The sequence below is a fragment of the Aquila chrysaetos genome, chromosome 3 (genome assembly GCF_900496995.4).
Source record: "Aquila chrysaetos chrysaetos chromosome 3, bAquChr1.4, whole genome shotgun sequence".
NCBI classification, from domain to species: domain Eukaryota; kingdom Metazoa; phylum Chordata; class Aves; order Accipitriformes; family Accipitridae; genus Aquila; species Aquila chrysaetos.
This window is the reverse complement of record NC_044006.1, coordinates 22,360,909-22,379,430: the sequence shown is the minus strand read 5'-3', so window position 1 is coordinate 22,379,430 and position 18,522 is coordinate 22,360,909. Positions and strand designations below refer to the sequence as shown.

Sequence of the window (18,522 nt, the reverse complement as noted above, 5' to 3'; positions counted from 1 at the left end):
GTGGGGCGTGATCGTCTTTTCATTATCCTGGCTGGCAGCAGCCTTGCCCTAAGCGTGAAGGGGCCGCACCGGTGTCGCACTGAGCCAGGGGATGGTGAAGGACTGTGCCCACATCAGAGCGGGATCCTTGGGGGCCAGCGGTGCTGTGCCCACCCCAAGTAAGACCTTCCCTCAAACTCCTGCGAGTTTTTCTGGTTTGTGCCCTTTATTTTGTGTCTCTCCTAGTACTACTTCTGCTTCTTCCAACTCATCCGACGAGGAGTCACTGTCAGAGGAAGAGCTCGCGATGCTGATGGAGCAAGTGGAGCAAAAGAAAAAACTGATTTCCACCATGAGGAACAAGCCCTGGAGGATGGTGAAGAAGCTCTCAGTGCTCAGGTAACCGTTACACCGGGAACCTACACCCCTGGGGTCTTTGCTGACTGTCAGATGAACTTTGCCCTTCCTAGAAATTGCCTATTTGCTGCTGCTGCTGCTCTAACACCCCTGTGTCAGAAAAAGCAACCGGCAGAGCCTGGCCAGCCTGTCTGGGTTTAAATGCTGAGAGTTAAAATGTGGAATTTGATTTTCAGCCTCTGTAACCAAAGAACGGACGAGGTGCAAATCTGTTCAACTGATACCCATGGCCAGGTCATTCTACCCTTGTATTTAAAACCAAATGACTCACTACTCTCAGGCTGCTTGTTAAAGCAAACTCTATGCCCTGGCTTGCTTATTCATGCCCATTGTCAGCCAGAAATCAGAGCTGCAAAGTGCCATATTACTTCACACTCCTGATACGGGGCTGCTTGGAAAAGATGCTGTATTATTTGCAGAATTTTATGGAGCAAAGATAATATTGCCACCCAGCCTACGCTGAATGTGGGAACAACTGAGGCAGCTGCAGAGACCCCTTAGTGCAGGGCAATGGGGAGCAGTGGGGCAGGGCAGACCAGGGAAATCAAAACCCACAGGTCAACAGGGAACAGCTCATGACAAACCATTCCCATGTCAAGGCAATGATTCAAATCCCAGCTCTATTGGTTAAAAATCCTCTGAACCCCCTTTCTACTGGGAGAGCTTTCAAAATAGCGTTGCAAGGCATGGACAGCCCCGTGGGTTGTGGTGATGCCCCTCTCCGTGTTTGCCAAGAGGCTGCTCAGAGCTGCAGTGACCAGTCTGTGAAGGTTGGCAGTCACCGTGTGTCTCTGCTTCTCTTTTACACCCTGAAGGCCAAGACCTGCTCCACCTTCCATTAAAATCAGGAGCTTTGAACACTGCCAATTATTTCTAAAAATCTGGGTAAAGATCTATACAGGGAAACTGTATTAAAGCAGCTTTTGTCTCTCACAGGCATGCTACGAGCCTGAGCTCATTACAAATAAAATCTTATGACTCTAAAGGTCCAAAGTTCTGCAAGAAAAGAAAAAAAAGCAGAGCAGTATTATTTATGACATATTTTCCCTTTCGTGTAGGATCCCGGCTAAAATTCTGCCTAGGATCATGTTTGATAACATACCTCCATCCTTTCATCTTATCCCTGAACTATGGCAATCATTACCACCTGCTAATGAACCTAAAGAGAGTTGCTGCACTTGCTTGTGCAGCGGTTTCCAGAAAGGCTCTCAGAGTGCTGTACATTCATTAGTTATTTTGGCTGCACAAACTCAACCCTGAGACAAGAAATTATTAGCCCCACTGCACAGATGAGGAATGTGAAACACAAAGAGAGTGAAACAATATTTTCAAGACTTAGAAATCTCACTTTAGGTTTGCAAATAAAGTCGCAGGTGATTTTCTCCAGATTATGGGCTGAACTAGCCAACTATTTCTACTAGGTAGAAGTTCATCTTTCCCAAAGGCTTAGGATTGCAAAGGACCTCCCAACTCCTGAAATTTAATCTCTTCTCATGGTGTATTAGCAACACCAATATACAATATAATTTTATTCACAAACTCAGCATACTCTAACAGCATCTACCTAGGTTCTTTTCTCTCTATGTCCCTTAAAAATCCTATTCTAAAACTAATTTCAATTTGCAGCTTGATTTTACTCCTGACTAGTGTACACTTATTTCTCTGGCACTGAGAGTATCCAATTGCACACCTCTGATATTTATCCAGGTAAGTGTTCATGGAGGGAAATTCTGCATCCTCTTGGAGTTTGTTTCACAGGACAATGTTATTTTCTTCTTGACCAATGCACCAGGAGAGAGAAGTTATAGCAGGCAAGCAGGGTGGGAGAGCTCTGAAGTGAGAGGAACAGGCGGGCTTTTGGTCTACATCCAGGGAGAAATGTGGAACAAGAATTGGGACACATCTCTGCATGACCATGAGTACTTTGGGGACCTGTTAGCTAGCCCCGGGTGGGCATGCGAGCTCGACATGGCACAGCAACACCACTAGCAGATAGGAGCCAGGACCCCAGAGGCAGCATGGGGTGTGGAGAGAGACCAAACCCCCACCTTCGCACGAGCACGGCTGCTTTCCCACTGGTGCAAGCAGAAGTGAAAAGCTAAAGACCCCTTTGCTGTTTCAATAACCTGCCTGTTTATTTTCCAATTAGGGAGGCGCAAGCTTTTGTAGAGAAGTTTGAAGGAGCTCTGGGAAAAGGGAAGGGCAAAAAGTTCTACGCGTATAAGATGATGATGGCAAAGGTAAGTGCTGCAGTGATGTCAGGGAGAAGCTTGGATACCTGGTTATGTATTCAGCGCATTTTTGGCAGAGTTTATTAACCTGTATTTGGCAAAAGGGACACCAGGAAATCAGAATAAAACTTCCTGCCTGCATTCAAAAACATTCTAGCAGCTTCAAATCTATGACTATTACAGAAAGAACAGGGGGAAATTTCCCCCCACCTGAATCTCATTGCGACTTTCCCTAAAGCAAGGAATGGTTTGCAGGAGCAGGGAAAACCACAGCTTTCTGGTTGCAGTCAACAAAACCGTGATCTGTGAGACAAGGTACCCCTAAAGGGGAGAGAGGCCATGCCAACCTCTTGCACTGCCCCGTGGACTCCTGTAAAATTTCATCTTCCCCAGCAATGGAGACATAACAGGGAGAGTGATGACTCTCTGTTTTAAGACTGAAGTTGGTAGACAAGTTGCATGTTGTCATGGAGATTATATTGAGAAGTGAAAAACAGAGCCAGGCCTGAGATGAGGAAATCAATGGGAGTTTAGCCGCTGGTCCAGTGAGGAAGGATTCAAGCTCAGTATTTTATCAAATTAAATTTTGTTTTAAATAGAGTTGGTTCTGCATCAATTCTTTCAATCCAGAGCTAGGTCTGAATTTTCCACCCCTATATAATACGGTAAACTCTTAGCAAAACTGCAGCTTTCCAAAAGCCTGGGAAGGTTAAAACTCAGATAATGAACACGTAGGGTTGGGGGGTTTGGGGACTGAAGGTAGTTTCTGTAATAGTCCAAAAGACCAAACCCAGACCAGAGTTTTTGCTTTGGACTTTACACCCACTCCTAGCAATGCTACCAAACCCTGACATTAGAAAGCCCTGCAGATGAAGCAGCCTCCCTCTTCACACCTCTCTGCTCACCACAATGTTGTCTTGTTTCAGAAATGGGTGAAATTTAAGAGAGACTTTGACAATTTTAAAACCCAGTGCATACCCTGGGAGATGAAGATAAAAGAAGTGGAGAGTAAGTGGAAGTTGCTGTGCAGTGGCAGTGAGACATTTTGTAAGACAGCTTTGCCTTCAGCTCCCTGGTCCCCGGTCTCCGCTTGCCCCGGGCACCGGTGCCGAACGAGGAGCAGGCAGGTCCAGGCTTTGCTGTCTCCATCAGTGGTGGGGACTGTCGGGAGGGTCTTGGGCAACACACTGGGGAGACCTGAGGCTAAAGGGCTCCGGGTCTTGCTGAGGACAGTTTAATCTTCCTAAACTCCTAACCATGAAGTGTCTTCTGGTTTAAGGTCACTTTGGCTCCTCAGTTGCTTCCTACTTCATATTTCTGCGGTGGATGTATGGAATGAATCTTGTCCTTTTTGGGTTAATATTTGGACTGGTTATAATTCCGGAGGTAAGCACTTAACTCTCCTTTCAGTAATATCTTGCCCATCGCTTAACACAAACATGAGATTGATAGCACAAACAAGTGTCTTTTAACAGGCAGTGCCTTAGAAAAATGAAATGCATAAGGGCAATTATTTACAAAGCACAACTTAAAAGGCTGTTACTGACACAGGAGCAAAAGTCGGATTGAAATCAGGAGACCTAAAATGCTATCAAAGATCCTGCCCATCCAGCAGCTAAAACAGGAGCTCAAAACCCTAATTTAAGGCTAGTTTTACATGTTGACTAAAGAAAAAAAACATGACCTATGAATCCTAGGTACATGCTCAGGTCCATAAGAGCCATAAGACATGGGCAGTGCTCTGAAAGCAATTAAGAAAACCCCCCTTTTGGGCCCTCCAAGGGGCACAGCCCCACAGGAGGAGCCATCAAGGGAAGGAACAAACAATTACCCAGCACTTTGCCAACTAACATCCGTTTGGGAAATATCCCTTTTCTGTAGTTCTAATTCAGATGATTCACAAGGAAGAGTTTTATTTTTAGTTTTTCTATTTCTCGCTCTTCTTGGAGAAGGAAAAGAATCTCATAGCCAATTTTATATGATCGTTTATTGAAGAATTTTTTAATGTAGCCATTACAGCTCTGGCTAAATTACTCAGTGCAGTCTTTAAAGGCTGTGCAATCTGCAGACAGTGGCATCTGTTCGGTTCAATGCAGATTTTTATGGAGAAATATGCAGCACGGAGTCTCTCCTGAGGACCGTGCTTTTGTTCTCCTTAATGTGGTTGCTCACACTGTTGAAAGTAAAAACTCTGTTTCCTCCCAGGATGAAGAGACATAAGCATTAGCACTGAACAATACAAATGTATTTTGTTAAGAACTATGCATATGGTGGAAGACTAAACAGCTTTCATCTTTAAAGTATGCATACTGTTACTCATTGCCTACTGAGCTGTTACGATACAGAGAGTAGCTGGGTAATAAACATTTAATCATAAATGACTTTGAAATTAATTAGATAGCCCTAAAAAATAAGTGATAGATTATATGCTAGGACCTTTCTAGGCTATGAATGCTAATGAGATATTTTGGTATAGGCACCAGTCAGAGTCTGCTTGTAAATATGTTATTAATTCTCCATAGCCCTTGACGTTCTCTCTCTGCACTTCAATAGCTGCTGGACTTTTTGCAAGACCTGCTTTGCATGGTGCCATCAGGAGAGGCTGTGCCATGAAAACTGTTCTTTGCATCATTTTGTCCAAACCTAACTGCCCTTCACCTCACCTTGAGATCATTTTTCAATTCAAGACTATATAATACAAAACATACTGCAAGCTCGACCCGGTGCTCTTGACTTGTCTCAAAGGAGGAGTCCTGCATATATAGATAAAGCTAATCCTTTTATTGCATCAGACCCATGAAGTTCAAGCAAAGAACTTCTTGCTAAATTAAGGACATTTAAACTGGAGCTGTTCATTGAGGGATACAGTTCCTTGGCAAAATACTTCCTGTGCAATGGATTTTACCAGGGAAAGGGAAGTCCTCTGGTTATTTGGGTGAAATTAATTCTAAATACTTTAAACTGCTGCTCTGGTATTAAGAAATAAAATATGTATTAAAATCAATGAAAAAGAAAACCAACCAAAAGCAAACCAAAAGGGTCTCATCAAGAAAAAAACTGCACAGTGTATTATACTATACGTGCATCACTGTTATTAATGTTCATCAGGTCCTGATGGGAATGCCATATGGGAGCATGCCAAGGAAAACTGTACCCCGGGCTGAACAAGCAACAGCTATGGATTTTTCAGTACTTTGGGATTTTGAGGTAAGTACAGGAGCGCTAATCATAAAAGATCTGTTGAACATCTCCTAAAACCCTTCAGAAGTTAGCGGCACTACAGGGATGAATTTGTTCCAAGATAAACCAGCAATGTGCCTATTTCTTCCAGAGGATGAAGACACCTGCTGCCATGAAATCTTTGTGGATCTTCAGAGATTTCTGGCCAAAACAGCATGTGCACAGCATGTGCACATGCAGGCACCTGCATGTGGATTTGAACCGCTTCCATATACAAATGTGCTGGCTGGCCTATGTCACGTGTGTGTGTGTATACACACAAACATACACAGACATATAGTTCTCAAGTTTGCAGGAACAAAGCAGATGCACTTTTATTCCAAAGGGGACATATCACATCCCAACACGGCTAGCTAACACCACCCAAAACGTGTCTGTCTGCGGTCAATGAAGTGCAACAGGACAAAGTAAAATCCACTAAGGCCAGTGGTGTTACACAGTTCTACACTGAAGGAAGTTAAAGCAGATTTAGGAACCTCATGTCCTTTTATCTACACAGTATTTTTATCCATGAAGCACAAGAAGCTGAAGTTAGATTTTTCTATGAGCATTAGTAGAAGCAGGTGACTATATGTAAACCGCCGAGTGATAAGCTTGGTGCAACTCACTTAAACCACATTCACAGGGTTGCCTTGTAAAGTCAGGCAAAAAAAGGATCCTTTTTCAAAGGAAAAAACACCCAATAAATATATTTCTGCTGTATTTTAAATCTACATAGAACAATCTGTAGAAATCTATATCATCATCTTATATTCATAATGTAGAATTTTATTCTGAAAAAAACAAAAAAAACTGTATGCACAAGAGCCATTTTACTTCTAACTAGAAAGGCAGCCAGGACGCAGGTGAAACAGGAGAGCTGCTCTGAACCAGGCAGCCGGAGCTTAAGTGTTTTTAGGGGACGGCCCAAAAAAGAAAAAGATGTGTGCAGGGGGTGAAGAGGTTCTGCTGTGGCTGATACCTTGGAATCTGACTGTCAAAGCCGCTGCTTCTGGAAATATTTTTTAAATGCTTGTTGGCGCTGGCCCACATATTACAAGTGTGGGACCCAGTCCTTCTGTAATAAACCCCATCACAATTTCCTTAACTAAAAAAAAACCCAACCACTACTTTAATGTAAGTGAGATTATTTAAATGAATTTATTAATAAGGCTTCAAATACTGGTGTGTCCAGGAACCTGACAGGGCCAGACCTTCATTCACCACCCATTTTCTGCTGAGGATCCTTTGAGCTCTTGTTCTCCCAGCACTTTCACCCACTTGCCAGAATCCAAAATTCAGAGTTGAATTAGCAACATTTTGAATAACATTGCACTGAATGAAAAACCCATTTGAGCAGCACACTGTAAAAATACAAGCAGCAGCATTTAAACATATTCGTCCAGAAAAAAAAACCAAAATAAAACCACAAAACAAAACAAACAAAAAACCCCAAACCAAAACCAAAACAAACAATCCTGCAGGAGCATTGCTGAACTGCAGCTGCTGATTTTGTCTGGGAGACCATAAACTACACACATAACAGTAAGGAAATTTGCTGTTGGATGAGGTTGTACCATTGCGTGAAAGGCTAGCTACTACTACCTGCCAGCCAGTCTCTTGCCTGTGGCTTGGTACATACATCTACATTCCCCTGCCATCACCGGGGGCTTGATCTTCTGAACCCCTCTGCCATACAGGTCCCCATCCCGTACCCACTCCCTTGCTGCTTGACACCAGTGAGCAATAACGCAAGCTTGAGAACCAATCTCCAGCGATGGGGCAACAATGTATGCCTATACCCTCTGCAGCCAGAAGATGTCAAATTAAGCCCTTCACAGAGGCTTGCCCTTAGAAAATGAATAGATGCTTATTCCAGCGTGCTCCACAGGAGAGGTGCAATGGGGAAACATATTTCAGAGCAGGCATAAAATGAAGAGTCAATACTATGATCTTGAAAAATACATTTCAAGAGAGAGGAGCCAGGGAAATGTATGCTTTGGCAGCAAGGAGGTCACATCATGGATTTCTAGAGGAGTGGAAAGGAATAAATCTCACTTGGACACCAGACACCATGTCTCACAAATGGAGTTTAAAGAACATACTGGATGATGTGAGCAGATAAGCTCATTTTTCCATCCCCACCATTTGATGAATCAGAAAGACAAAGTTTTGGGATTACAACCCGAGAAAAGACTTCACTAGTGCCTTCTAGGAATATTATCTTTATATTTTATGAGAGTTTTTTGATTACACCTCCCCAGCACGTGTTATACACAACACACTATGAGCCCCAAGCAGCCGTGCCAGCTGCCAACTTGCTGCATTTCCCCGAGTGGCTCAGCAGCACTGGAAGAAACATGTGCAGAGTTGTCCTGTACCTGTGGGACTGCACTTTGTGCAGGGCAAACACAAGGCTAATGTGGCACCCAGGGATACCAAAGCTTTATGTTAGTTTAGGAACAAAAAACCTAGTGCTTTGGGGGAGCTTAGTCTAACTGATTAAATGAAGGCAGTCAACAACTGGAAGAGAGGCCCAGAAAGATTGTGGGATCTCCATCCTTGGAGATTTTCAAAACTCAGCTGGACATGGCCCTGAGCCACAGCACTTAATTTTGAAATTGGCTCTGCTTTGAGTAGGGGGCTTGACTCGATGACCTCCAGAGGTCTCTTCCCATGTAAATTATTCAATGTCCCTAAACAAGATCCATTACACAGCCTCTGATACGAGCTTCAATTTATGTCTAAATGTTGGTCTTTCCAAAGGCTTGATCAGAGGGGAGCTTGCTCAACTATCATGGCCAGACCAGTTAACTACACTTAACTTATGAGCTGAAAGACAACAGGCAAAAAATAGAGAAGTACAATATGCATTGATACACATCAACTTGGATGAGATATGACAGAAAAATAGGGAGAGATTGCTAATGCAGATTAGGAGATCTGCACACTCATTGAATGCCCAACAGTTTGTACAGCAAAAAATAAATCTACTTGAGACAACACAGTTGATATTGCATCTGAGCTCTGCTTTCCACAGGAAAGTAATGCTTTGATTTTAGTCTTTAGTTATATCTGCTCTGCAGGTGGTAGCCAGTAAAAGGAACATCTGCAGGGTACCAAGCATCAGCTGCCTCCTAGCTGAAAGGAAAAGTCTCATGTCATGGTGGGAAACCCCATTACTACAGCATTTCTACAAGATCTGAGTGTTTGATACTGGCTTAGAGAAGGAGGTGGGCTACAGCCACAAAGCAATAAGGAGGTTTTTCTGGGAGGGTTAAAACAGTGATGGATAAAAACTACATTTTAGTTTTGAGCCAGTATCCTCTGATGTGCTTTCCCTCTTCTCCCTCTCTTAGGAGGATAAGCTCTTAGGAGGATGGCTCACAAAGGTGACAGGGCAGAAAACAGCTGAGAATGAGACACTAAGAATTTTTCCAAGTTGATTTTCCTTGTTTTAAATCTTCAGTTTTCCCCAGAAACCTCTTTCCCTCAGAAGAAAAGCTGCACAGCTTACACAAAGGTTTGCTTTTGCTCTTTCTCCAGGGCTACATCAAATACTCGGCGCTCTTTTATGGCTACTACAACAACCAGCGGACCATCGGCTGGTTAAAATACAGGCTACCGATGGCATATTTCATGGTTGGGATCAGCGTATTCGGTTACAGCCTGATGGTTGTTATAAGATCGTAAGTATGACTGGCATTGCCCTCTCTGCAAAATCCACCCAGATGTGTCTTGGAGCTGGCTTCCCCTCCATGGGCATGGCTCACGGCTCTGTCCAGCCTTGGCTGGACGGCTCACTCACCACCCCTGGCTCTGGCGGGCTGGATGGACCTGGGCAGTCCCCTGCCTCAGCCATGTGCTCACATGCATTATTTTGAACCCTCCCACCTCCTTCTCCAGCCCTCTTCTTCCTCCTCCTCCTCTCTGGATCACTTTAACCCTTCCTCCAACATTACTACAGGGCCCTCAAACAGGTGGATTTTGTACATGAAGGATGATTTTACTTACAGTAAATTTCACGGGCTCTTTTTCCCATACTTTCATTGCAAAAACCCATTCCTGAAAGCCAATGTGAGTGACACAGGTGGTGTGAGGTGTACAGAAAAGAGCCAGAAGCTACCAGACTGCTTTTGTTGCATCCCCAAATCAATCAGTGGAGTTTTAAAGTGGGGCCCCAATCTCTGTGCCCCTAGTGCATTGTCCCCGAGCACTGGTGAGTCCCCTGCAGCATCCCCAGGGCACCGAGGATGCAGCCGAGGCAATTCTCGCTGCTGAGATGGTCTCTGCAAAGTCAAACATAAAAAAATAAAACCCCTTGTCTCTGCCTGTAGGGCACACCATGCAAAGGTTTTCCTTCCTTTGCAAGAAAGAATAAGCCCATAGATTTGTAGCGCTGCTGAAACAGGCTCTATTGCTGTGCAGCAGAAAGGGCCTCTTGAGCCTTTGGCTGGAGAGGGACATGGGGATTTGCTGTACATTTGCCATGAAATTGCAGCAACTGTTGTCTCACCTTCCTTGAGGGACTGGTGCTAGGAACTCTAGTGGGAGTTACAGAAGGATTTCAGGAATCAAATAGTAGAGAGGAAACAGCAGAAGCCATATCTGCGCCTACACTGATTAACAAGAATAATCCTTTTTCTCTCCCTGCATGACTTGCTGCAAGCTCTTTGGCTCCAGCATTGTGCAGCTACTGAAGTCTCACTAAAACTTTGTGTTGCAGTGGGTGTATTGGACAGCACCAGTGTTTTTTGACTAAATTTAACTAACTAAAGGTAGCCATAATCATATACTGCACCCTAGGACCCAGAAGTGCTGTAAATAGACTTCATGCACTAGCTGGTGGAAGCAATCCTTAACCTGCTTTAATCACCTATGGTAGGTTTTTTCTACATTACTGTTTTTAATACAAGACCTGCATAGCCCTGAAGACCCCTCCTTAAGTTCAGTCCTCCTTAAACCTGAAGTCCAACAGCACATGTTAGACAGTTGCGCCCAAACCCCAAGAACAGTAACCCTGCTCCCTCCTTACCCACCAGCAATCCCAAGCCACCGGTGCTGCTTTACAAAGCTGAAGGACATGCAGTGGCTCAGGTGGTGTCTATCTGACCTTGTCACCACATACGTCCTTACACAGGATGGCACGCAATGCCAATGAAAGTACAGCAGACGGAGATGATGACAACTTCATTTTCAGCTGGAAAATGTTCACCAGCTGGGACTACCTCATTGGCAACCCAGAGACAGCGGACAACAAGTTTGCATCCATCACCACCAGCTTCAAGGTAACACTAACCAGCATTTTTCTGCCTGCTTCTGGGGATGCTCCCAGCACCTACCATGGCAGAGGTTTAAGGGGAAATCTGGGTACCTGTAAAGCACCTCTCTGTACGAACAGGATATGGTGCTGAACCATGGCAGGTCCAGCACCCATGCCCTGGGTCACTCTAACCCCCTTTTTAGGATATGAAAAAAAATTTGTTTTACTTCAGAGTGCAACTCCCCCACTACATTCCCCTGGGACATGGCAGGCCGTCTGCCACTTGATGCCTTTCAGTCAAACTGGGATGCGTGTATGAAGCTTAGTTTGAACTTGACACAAACTACCATGTTCAATATAGCCAGAATAGCATAGGATGGAAAAACATCTGATGGCACCTGAGGCTCAATGCTGTGAGATACTTGCTCCAATTCTGTGAGCAACCCTGTTTTTTCAGGAGTCTATCGTAGACGAGCAAGAAAGCAACAAGGATGAGAACATCCACCTGAGGAGGTTCCTGCGGGTTTTGGCCAACGTCCTCATCATATGCTGCTTGTGTGGGAGTGGCTACCTCATTTATTTTGTGGTGAAACGCTCCCAGACGTTTTCCAAAATGCAAAATGTTGGGTGGTATGAAAGAAATGAGGTAAGGGAACTTCCAGTTTTCTGCTGTGATAATTTGCCTTGGACAGCAGCATAATCATTGCTGCAGCTTGAGGACAGCATCCAAGGCAGAGGGATTCCCTACCAGGGCCCAGAAGTCCCCTTCAGTACCTTCGTATTCGTGTTAGCTGGGAAGCACATTGGTCTCACTGAGAGCTTCTAGGGCAAATTAACAACTCCTGCAGAGAGGGGAAAATACTCTTAAAAATAAATCACAATAAAAGTCAATGGGTCTTCAGCACTTACAACACGGACCATTTTCTAAAGAATCTACCTCAAGTTGCATATTAATGCTTACAAACTCTGTTGTATTAGAAAGCTCTCTGGGTGTTAGAAATGTCCATGCTCAGACATAAAGCTAAACTCAGATCTTTATCATCCATCTTGAATTATGGGAATAAGATTTTAGAACCTGCAGAAAAATTTCAGTTGTCAAAAATTTTCTGTGTCTGATTTTGGAATGAGAAGTTCAAATCTTGAAGCTCTTCACAAAAAAAACCCCAACTGTTTCAATCTATGGAAAGGTTTGATTTCAATGTATACTACATTATCATGTATTTATATATCAAAGCCAAATTAAATTCAAAGCCATGCATTTTCATAATTCCCTCAGAAAACATTAGCCAGATAGCACTTTCTCACAGAATGCTTTATTTCAGTGAACTTTGCCCAAAGAAAAAAAATCCTATTAAAAATAAAAAAGTTTAATATCTGAGACTTTCCTGGTGATAACTTGAGATCTGAATATATACAGTTCTGGGTACTGTTCCCTCTGCTGGAAAGAAACACACAAAAGAGACCTGTGAGTCAGAGCCTGCCAGTAGCTGTACAGACACAGTCCTCTGCAGGCCAATGGGCTGTAAAAAAAGATAGAGTCTGCAAGTCATGCCTGAGCTAATGCTGACTTGCCAGTGACCTCATTGACCATAGTACAACTTAGCATCTCACACCATACAGAGGAACAAAAATACCACTTAGACATATTTTCTTGAGCTGCAAAACGGAGTCCTTGATGCGCTTCCATTCAGATCCATAATTGCCTATTGCAAAAGCAAAGGTGCTGAACATGGAAAATAAAAATTAGCATCGATTAATTATCTTTACGCACACAAGCCAAGCCTTGAGCTTCCTCCGAAACTAAAATAAGAACCTTGGAGCTGATGCAAGCAGTACTATGAGGGACTTGAGGAACCTAAATACTCATAAGTCTGAACTGACAGGGAACAAATTCTTCAGAGCTCATCCCTTTGCGATAACAGCAAAAGTGGAAGAGCAAACCGTGCAACCCAGCCCTGAAGTCTGATGCTGTGCTGCCTGCACACTAAGCAAAGCCAGAAGCTGAGCTTGCTTTGGCTCCCTCCCCTTTATAAATCTTTCAGAAATCTCCAACCAGTTGCTGGCAGCCCCTTGCTCTGCTCAAAGACAGATAGTAGCTGCTGTTACTATTAACAGTAATCTTGTTTTCCTCATGCGGCAGGTTGAAATTGTAATGTCCTTGCTGGGCATGTTTTGCCCTCCACTGTTTGAAACCATTGCTGCGCTAGAAAATTACCATCCCCGCATCGGGCTGAAATGGCAGCTGGGGCGGATCTTCGCACTCTTCCTTGGGAACCTCTACACGTTTTTGTTGGCCTTGATGGATGATGTCAACGAAAAAGTAAGAGCTGAGCCAAAAAGCCATGTTTGCTAACATTTCCAGAGCCGAGGGTGAGCACGGCCCATCCCTGCAGCCAGCAGCGATGACCACCCCCTTTGCAGCAGGCGCCTCCCCTGTCCCCTGTCCTCTCAAGCATCAGCTGCAGCATCCCGGGGAGACTCACCAACCAGAGGGGTTTCCAGAGAGTCTCCAGCTTCTTTTTACAGCCCTGAAAAGAAAGTGGTTATTGTCTCCTATAACCATGGCATGTTAGGGTAATTCAATTTTTTTCTCCATCTGACACCATTTGCAATTTCTTTTAACACAGACCCCGAGGATATAGTTTATAATCCTCTTCCCCTGTCCTCCCCTCTTTAACATTATCCTGGTAGCATGTTGCAGGCAGATAACCGCAGGAAAGGATAAATGTCTATGTGATCCGCAGAAAAAATGACTCTGTTTTAAGCTGAGAAGAATTGGGGGAATTGGGGCGGTTTGCTCTGCCCTGAAAAATTGTGAAGAAAGTGAGGAAAGAGGACTGGGTGGAGGGTCCCTCTGCACACAGGAGTCTTGAAGGAGGTCTGGCTCCTCCATGTGTGGGGAGCAGGCTGCTAGCTCCCCCAAATTCACAGTGCCCCGATCTGCTTTTGGTCTGGAAGGGCTGCTGCTCCCCTGCTCCTGGCAAAAGCGAAGGAGTTTCTGTGCTATTGCCAGCACTGCAACTCTGTTGTAGGCAGATGCTTCTATGACAGGTGCTGGTAGGGAGGAGGGGAGAACCCAATGCCTTGAGTCTCTCCAAACATGTCTTCTGGGACCTCTGTTTCCTGATGGTTTTGGCGGCGGGGGGGGGGGGGGTGTCTCTTCGTTGCAGCTGGCTGAAGAGGACGTGGTGAAGAACGTCACGCACTGGACACTGCTTGGCCACCACAACTCGTCCGCAGGGAACAGCAGCACAGCCACCCCACCTCCCCTTGATCCTGCAGACGTGCCCAGGGGACCCTGCTGGGAGACAACCGTTGGCATTGTAAGAAATTCATTACGTAGTAAGTCTCTGGGCTGGTTTGGGGTGGGGAATTTTTTGTTGTTGATGAGGTTTTTAGCATTTCCAGGCTTGACGTTTTCCTTGGAAATGACATCTCCTTTCCCAACTGTCACAGATAACCACCAAGGCAGTGTAAGTCCTTGGCCACGGTTCTCAAGCCATGGTGATGAAATTCCCAGCTGGAAGTGCCCAGGGCACACACAGCTCTGTGGCACTTGCCGTGAAGAGCACAAAAGGCCAGGTAGTCTGCAGCCATGCTTGCATCATGTTTTCGTTCCAATCACGACTGCGCCTTTGAAGCAAACCTGTCTTCTCTGCTTATTGCTGCACTTCAGTTCACGTTGCAGTAAAATCCAACCAGAAGACATGCCTCAAATAACTCCTGACATGTCCCAAATTTTAACGCATCATAAGGCCATGGGACAAGAGCAGAATTAGGCAAAATAACCCCCCTGAAATGCATGCAGGGTGGCCTTCAATTCCTCAGAGTTTCACCCCACAAACCCACCCTGCAGCCTTCACCTTGCACCAGGAAGTTCTGCAGCCAGACTATGCACAAGTTAAAAAGTAAAAGCAATTTTTTTGATATAGATAACTAGGGTTTACGAAGCTATGCATTACTGTGTACACCCAATGTGTCTTCACTAGCCAAGTGGTTTTCAGTCAAGTGGGGAAAGACCAGCCGCTGTTGGTCCTCGGAAAGGTCTGATCCTCAGTGCAGCTGAGCTGTCATCCTCCAGATCCTTGTTTTTTCCCCTCAGACATTTAAACCCTTTCTTTTAAGTGTTTTTCGTTTTGAATCCTTGGGACACCAGCTACCTCCGTCCTACAAGTCTCACTTCGGCCTGCAATTTTACCCTTCTTGTCTTGCACATCTCCCCTCTCTGCGCTTTCTCGCAGCTCTTGTTTCCAACTGAGCAATTTCCTCAGGAGTCCACATGAAGGTTACAGCGCTGAGCCATAGCAGAACTATGCACAATCAAAATTACCCTCAGCGTATGTATGCTTTACACCAGCATTAGTGCAGCATTAACATTCTGCTTCTGCTCTATGTGCTGCCACAACATATAGCTCAGTCGATAACGCTAACAGCAACTATCAGGGCTAACAGCTATAACGGAGCTCATGGTTCCCAAGCACTGAGGTAAAGCTTAGGCACTGCCAAGTGTTTGAAAGCAGGCAGGGAGTTTGCTCATGGCATGCTTTTCTGAAGGTTACTGTCATATTAAGACAAATGGCTTAATAAAAAATACAGTCCCGAATGCGCTACTGAAATTATAGGAGCTAAATGTTTTTTCCTTGTTTTAAATTCCAGGAATTCGTAAGGCTTACCGTGTCTGATATCCTGGTTACCTACATAACCATCCTGGTGGGAGATTTCATCCGAGCTTGCTTCGTTAGATTTGTGAATTACTGTTGGTGCTGGGACCTAGAGGCTGGATTTGTAAGTCAGTGTTTTATAGCTGAGAAGAGAGAAGTAATTTAGGGTCATTTGGTCGAATGCTACAAACAGATTGGTTTTGAATGCTTCCAGTGGTCCTCCAGTCTTGTCTCATAATTTAATTGGTGTAGGTAGTCTCTGCATCACTTCTCTGGGTCAATCAGTTCCATCCCAGAAAGAACCCTACAAAAATGCAGTTCTCTCCCCCACCTCAGGACTTTAAAACATGGAGTTAAAAAAAAAAAAAAAAAGAAAAAAAACCAACCTGACGTTCATTCAGTTGTTATAAGCCCCAACCTTTGGACTCTTCTATACCTCTTTTCAAAGCCCCAGACCTTCCTGTTTGTTGCTCACCCCACAAGCAGTAGCATGCTTCACTTGCAGTACCATCTTCCAATTGATTCTGGAAGCTTGTGTTACTGCTGCTGCAGTAGAGCAAGGAGTGTTTCCTTCCCCTCTCACATAAGCGTAACACACAACAGTGCTGGACTCTTTGGTATTCATAAAGGCTACTTTACCAAAGCAGCCAGTACTGGAGCTGCACAAATGCAGAAGAAAGTAATGAAGAAAAAAAAAAAAAAAAGAGTCCATTGTTTCACGTACAAAGTGACAAAAAAAGATGGATTCAGACAGAGGTGGAAATACCTTGCAAGATTACAGTTATAGCAGTGTACCAGCTGCCTTACTGTCATACTGGGAGGGTTTCCAGGGGGGTCTGGAGAAGAGAAAAGATGAGGGCTTTGCAGGTGTCTACAGGGGCCTGGTCAAGCAAGGGCAGTTGGGGGACAACAGGCATTTTGCTGCTTGTGGAGCAATTTTGTATTTCTTCTGGGGGAGGCAGAGGACATTTCCCAGGGTGGCCGAGGGATTTCGGAGCTTGGAGGACGCCCCGGCAGCCAAGCAGCAGGAAATTGCTCCCATCACACGTGCTTACAGATCATGGTCTTGTTGAAGCTTCTGGTTTCCTCCTCCTGGAAGTCCTCCTGGCCAAGTCCTCCTCTCACTTTGTTAGCGGCCTTTGATTTTTTTTTTTTTTTTGTTAGATGCTTCCCTCAAAACAACCTTTAGAAATACCACACAGGGTTTTCTTCCTTCTTAAGATCTCCATTGTACAAATAGCTGGAAATCTCTTCTGTCCTGCAGGCACTCCTTGATGTACAAAAGAAAAAAAAAGAAAAAAAGAAACCACAACATTTCCTGGACATCCATCCTCCCCCTCTCAGTGACATTTCAAAGATCTGCTTTAGGGCTTATCTGCACTTCCCTCTCTCCTTTTCCCTGGCATTCGGCATCAGCCCAGGCAGGCTGCAAGTCGATTTCGCACTGAGAAACAAACCCCATTCAGCATCTCTCAGGGGATGACCAGACTAACATGCTCCAGCAGGTCAGCTTTTGCAAATAAGCAATCCAACCCAGGCAGCTCTGAAGGAGCAAAGCGAGGCCCTTGTTTTTTAGGACTAAGTAGTAGCATTAATTTGCAGCCCATAACATAGGCAGCGTTAGATGGTTGGCACTCTGTGATCTGGCAAAGGCAAAACTCTCCTTTCATGCCAAGCGGCTCCCATGGTAGTTACAGAAAGAGAAAAGCACCATGGGCTTCTCTCCTCTTTTTCTCCCACATCTTTGGGAGATCCGTGTATTCTTCCTAGTGCTATGTGTATTACTCCACTGGTGCTCAAGTAGGGGTTGTTTTTTTCTTTCCCCTGGCCCAGGAATAAAAAAGGAGTGAAAGATGGTTTGGTAACAGCCATCTAATTGAACCTAGCCATGGGCACCAGCATAATGTGTTTTTCTAATGTATATAGTGAATAAATCTCTTGTTTAACCCAGCCTTTTCACACAGAGGTACTCAAGGCAGAGGACAGCAGGCACTGAAAGTTGTCTTTATTTTCCTGGAAAAAGAAGCCAATATAAACCTCTAGCTGAAGATTTGAAGTAGAAAATGGACCGGAATCAAAAGAACAAAGAAAACAATGTTTGCACCCATCCCTTCACAAATCTGTGAGCAGTCAGCCAAGCAAGACTCTGACTAGGCTCCTTTTGAGTTTTCATCATAAAAGACAAACATCTTAAACCACAACTTTATGAACTGCTGACAGTATTAAGTGCATGCAAATTGCATGAAAAACAGACATACTGCACAGGACATTTCAAACATATAAGGGCATCACCCATCATTTCTTAGAACCATCTTTTCTGCAGTGCAGTAAAACAAAAAAATATTTTTTTCAAGAAAATGTAAAAGAAAAACTTCATACATAGTTTAATCTGCCAGAAGTCATCCGAGTTTTGCGTGCACAAAAGCAGATATATGTAGAAGAAAGAGTAGCTTCATCATAGGCAAACCTAGCAGAGTAATAATTTATAAAACAACAAATAGTGTCAATAGACTAGACTAACCTGTTCTGGACTTACCACCATTACCACCCACATCAGACAGGTTGCTCCATATAAAGCAGTATTTTAACTACTGGCTATCACACAGCAAAATGCCACCAGATACCCATCAGGTCATGCATTCCCTCATATTTCTCTCCCTTTGTCCTCTGTTTCTGTTCTTCAGCAGCCTGCTGCTGCAAGACCTGGGGACATGGGTCTATCTGGCGTAGCATTTGCCCTCCAGCTCACCAT

The 18,522-nt window shown here is 44.4% G+C and overlaps 1 protein-coding gene across 1 annotated transcript in view; it reads left to right on the top strand.

Annotated features, from left to right (window-relative positions):
- The window catches only part of TMC2 (transmembrane channel like 2), a 46,913-nt gene that overhangs the window by 14,922 nt on the left and 13,469 nt on the right, over nucleotides 1-18,522 (top strand). The window contains exons 5-15 of the mRNA XM_030010620.2: nucleotides 226-378; nucleotides 2,546-2,636; nucleotides 3,554-3,635; nucleotides 3,907-4,013; nucleotides 5,736-5,834; nucleotides 9,393-9,535; nucleotides 10,987-11,134; nucleotides 11,567-11,755; nucleotides 13,250-13,429; nucleotides 14,280-14,432; nucleotides 15,766-15,894. Coding sequence (XP_029866480.1) covers nucleotides 226-378; nucleotides 2,546-2,636; nucleotides 3,554-3,635; nucleotides 3,907-4,013; nucleotides 5,736-5,834; nucleotides 9,393-9,535; nucleotides 10,987-11,134; nucleotides 11,567-11,755; nucleotides 13,250-13,429; nucleotides 14,280-14,432; nucleotides 15,766-15,894 — 1,474 coding nt within the window. The remainder of the gene's footprint in view (nucleotides 1-225; nucleotides 379-2,545; nucleotides 2,637-3,553; nucleotides 3,636-3,906; nucleotides 4,014-5,735; nucleotides 5,835-9,392; nucleotides 9,536-10,986; nucleotides 11,135-11,566; nucleotides 11,756-13,249; nucleotides 13,430-14,279; nucleotides 14,433-15,765; nucleotides 15,895-18,522) is intronic.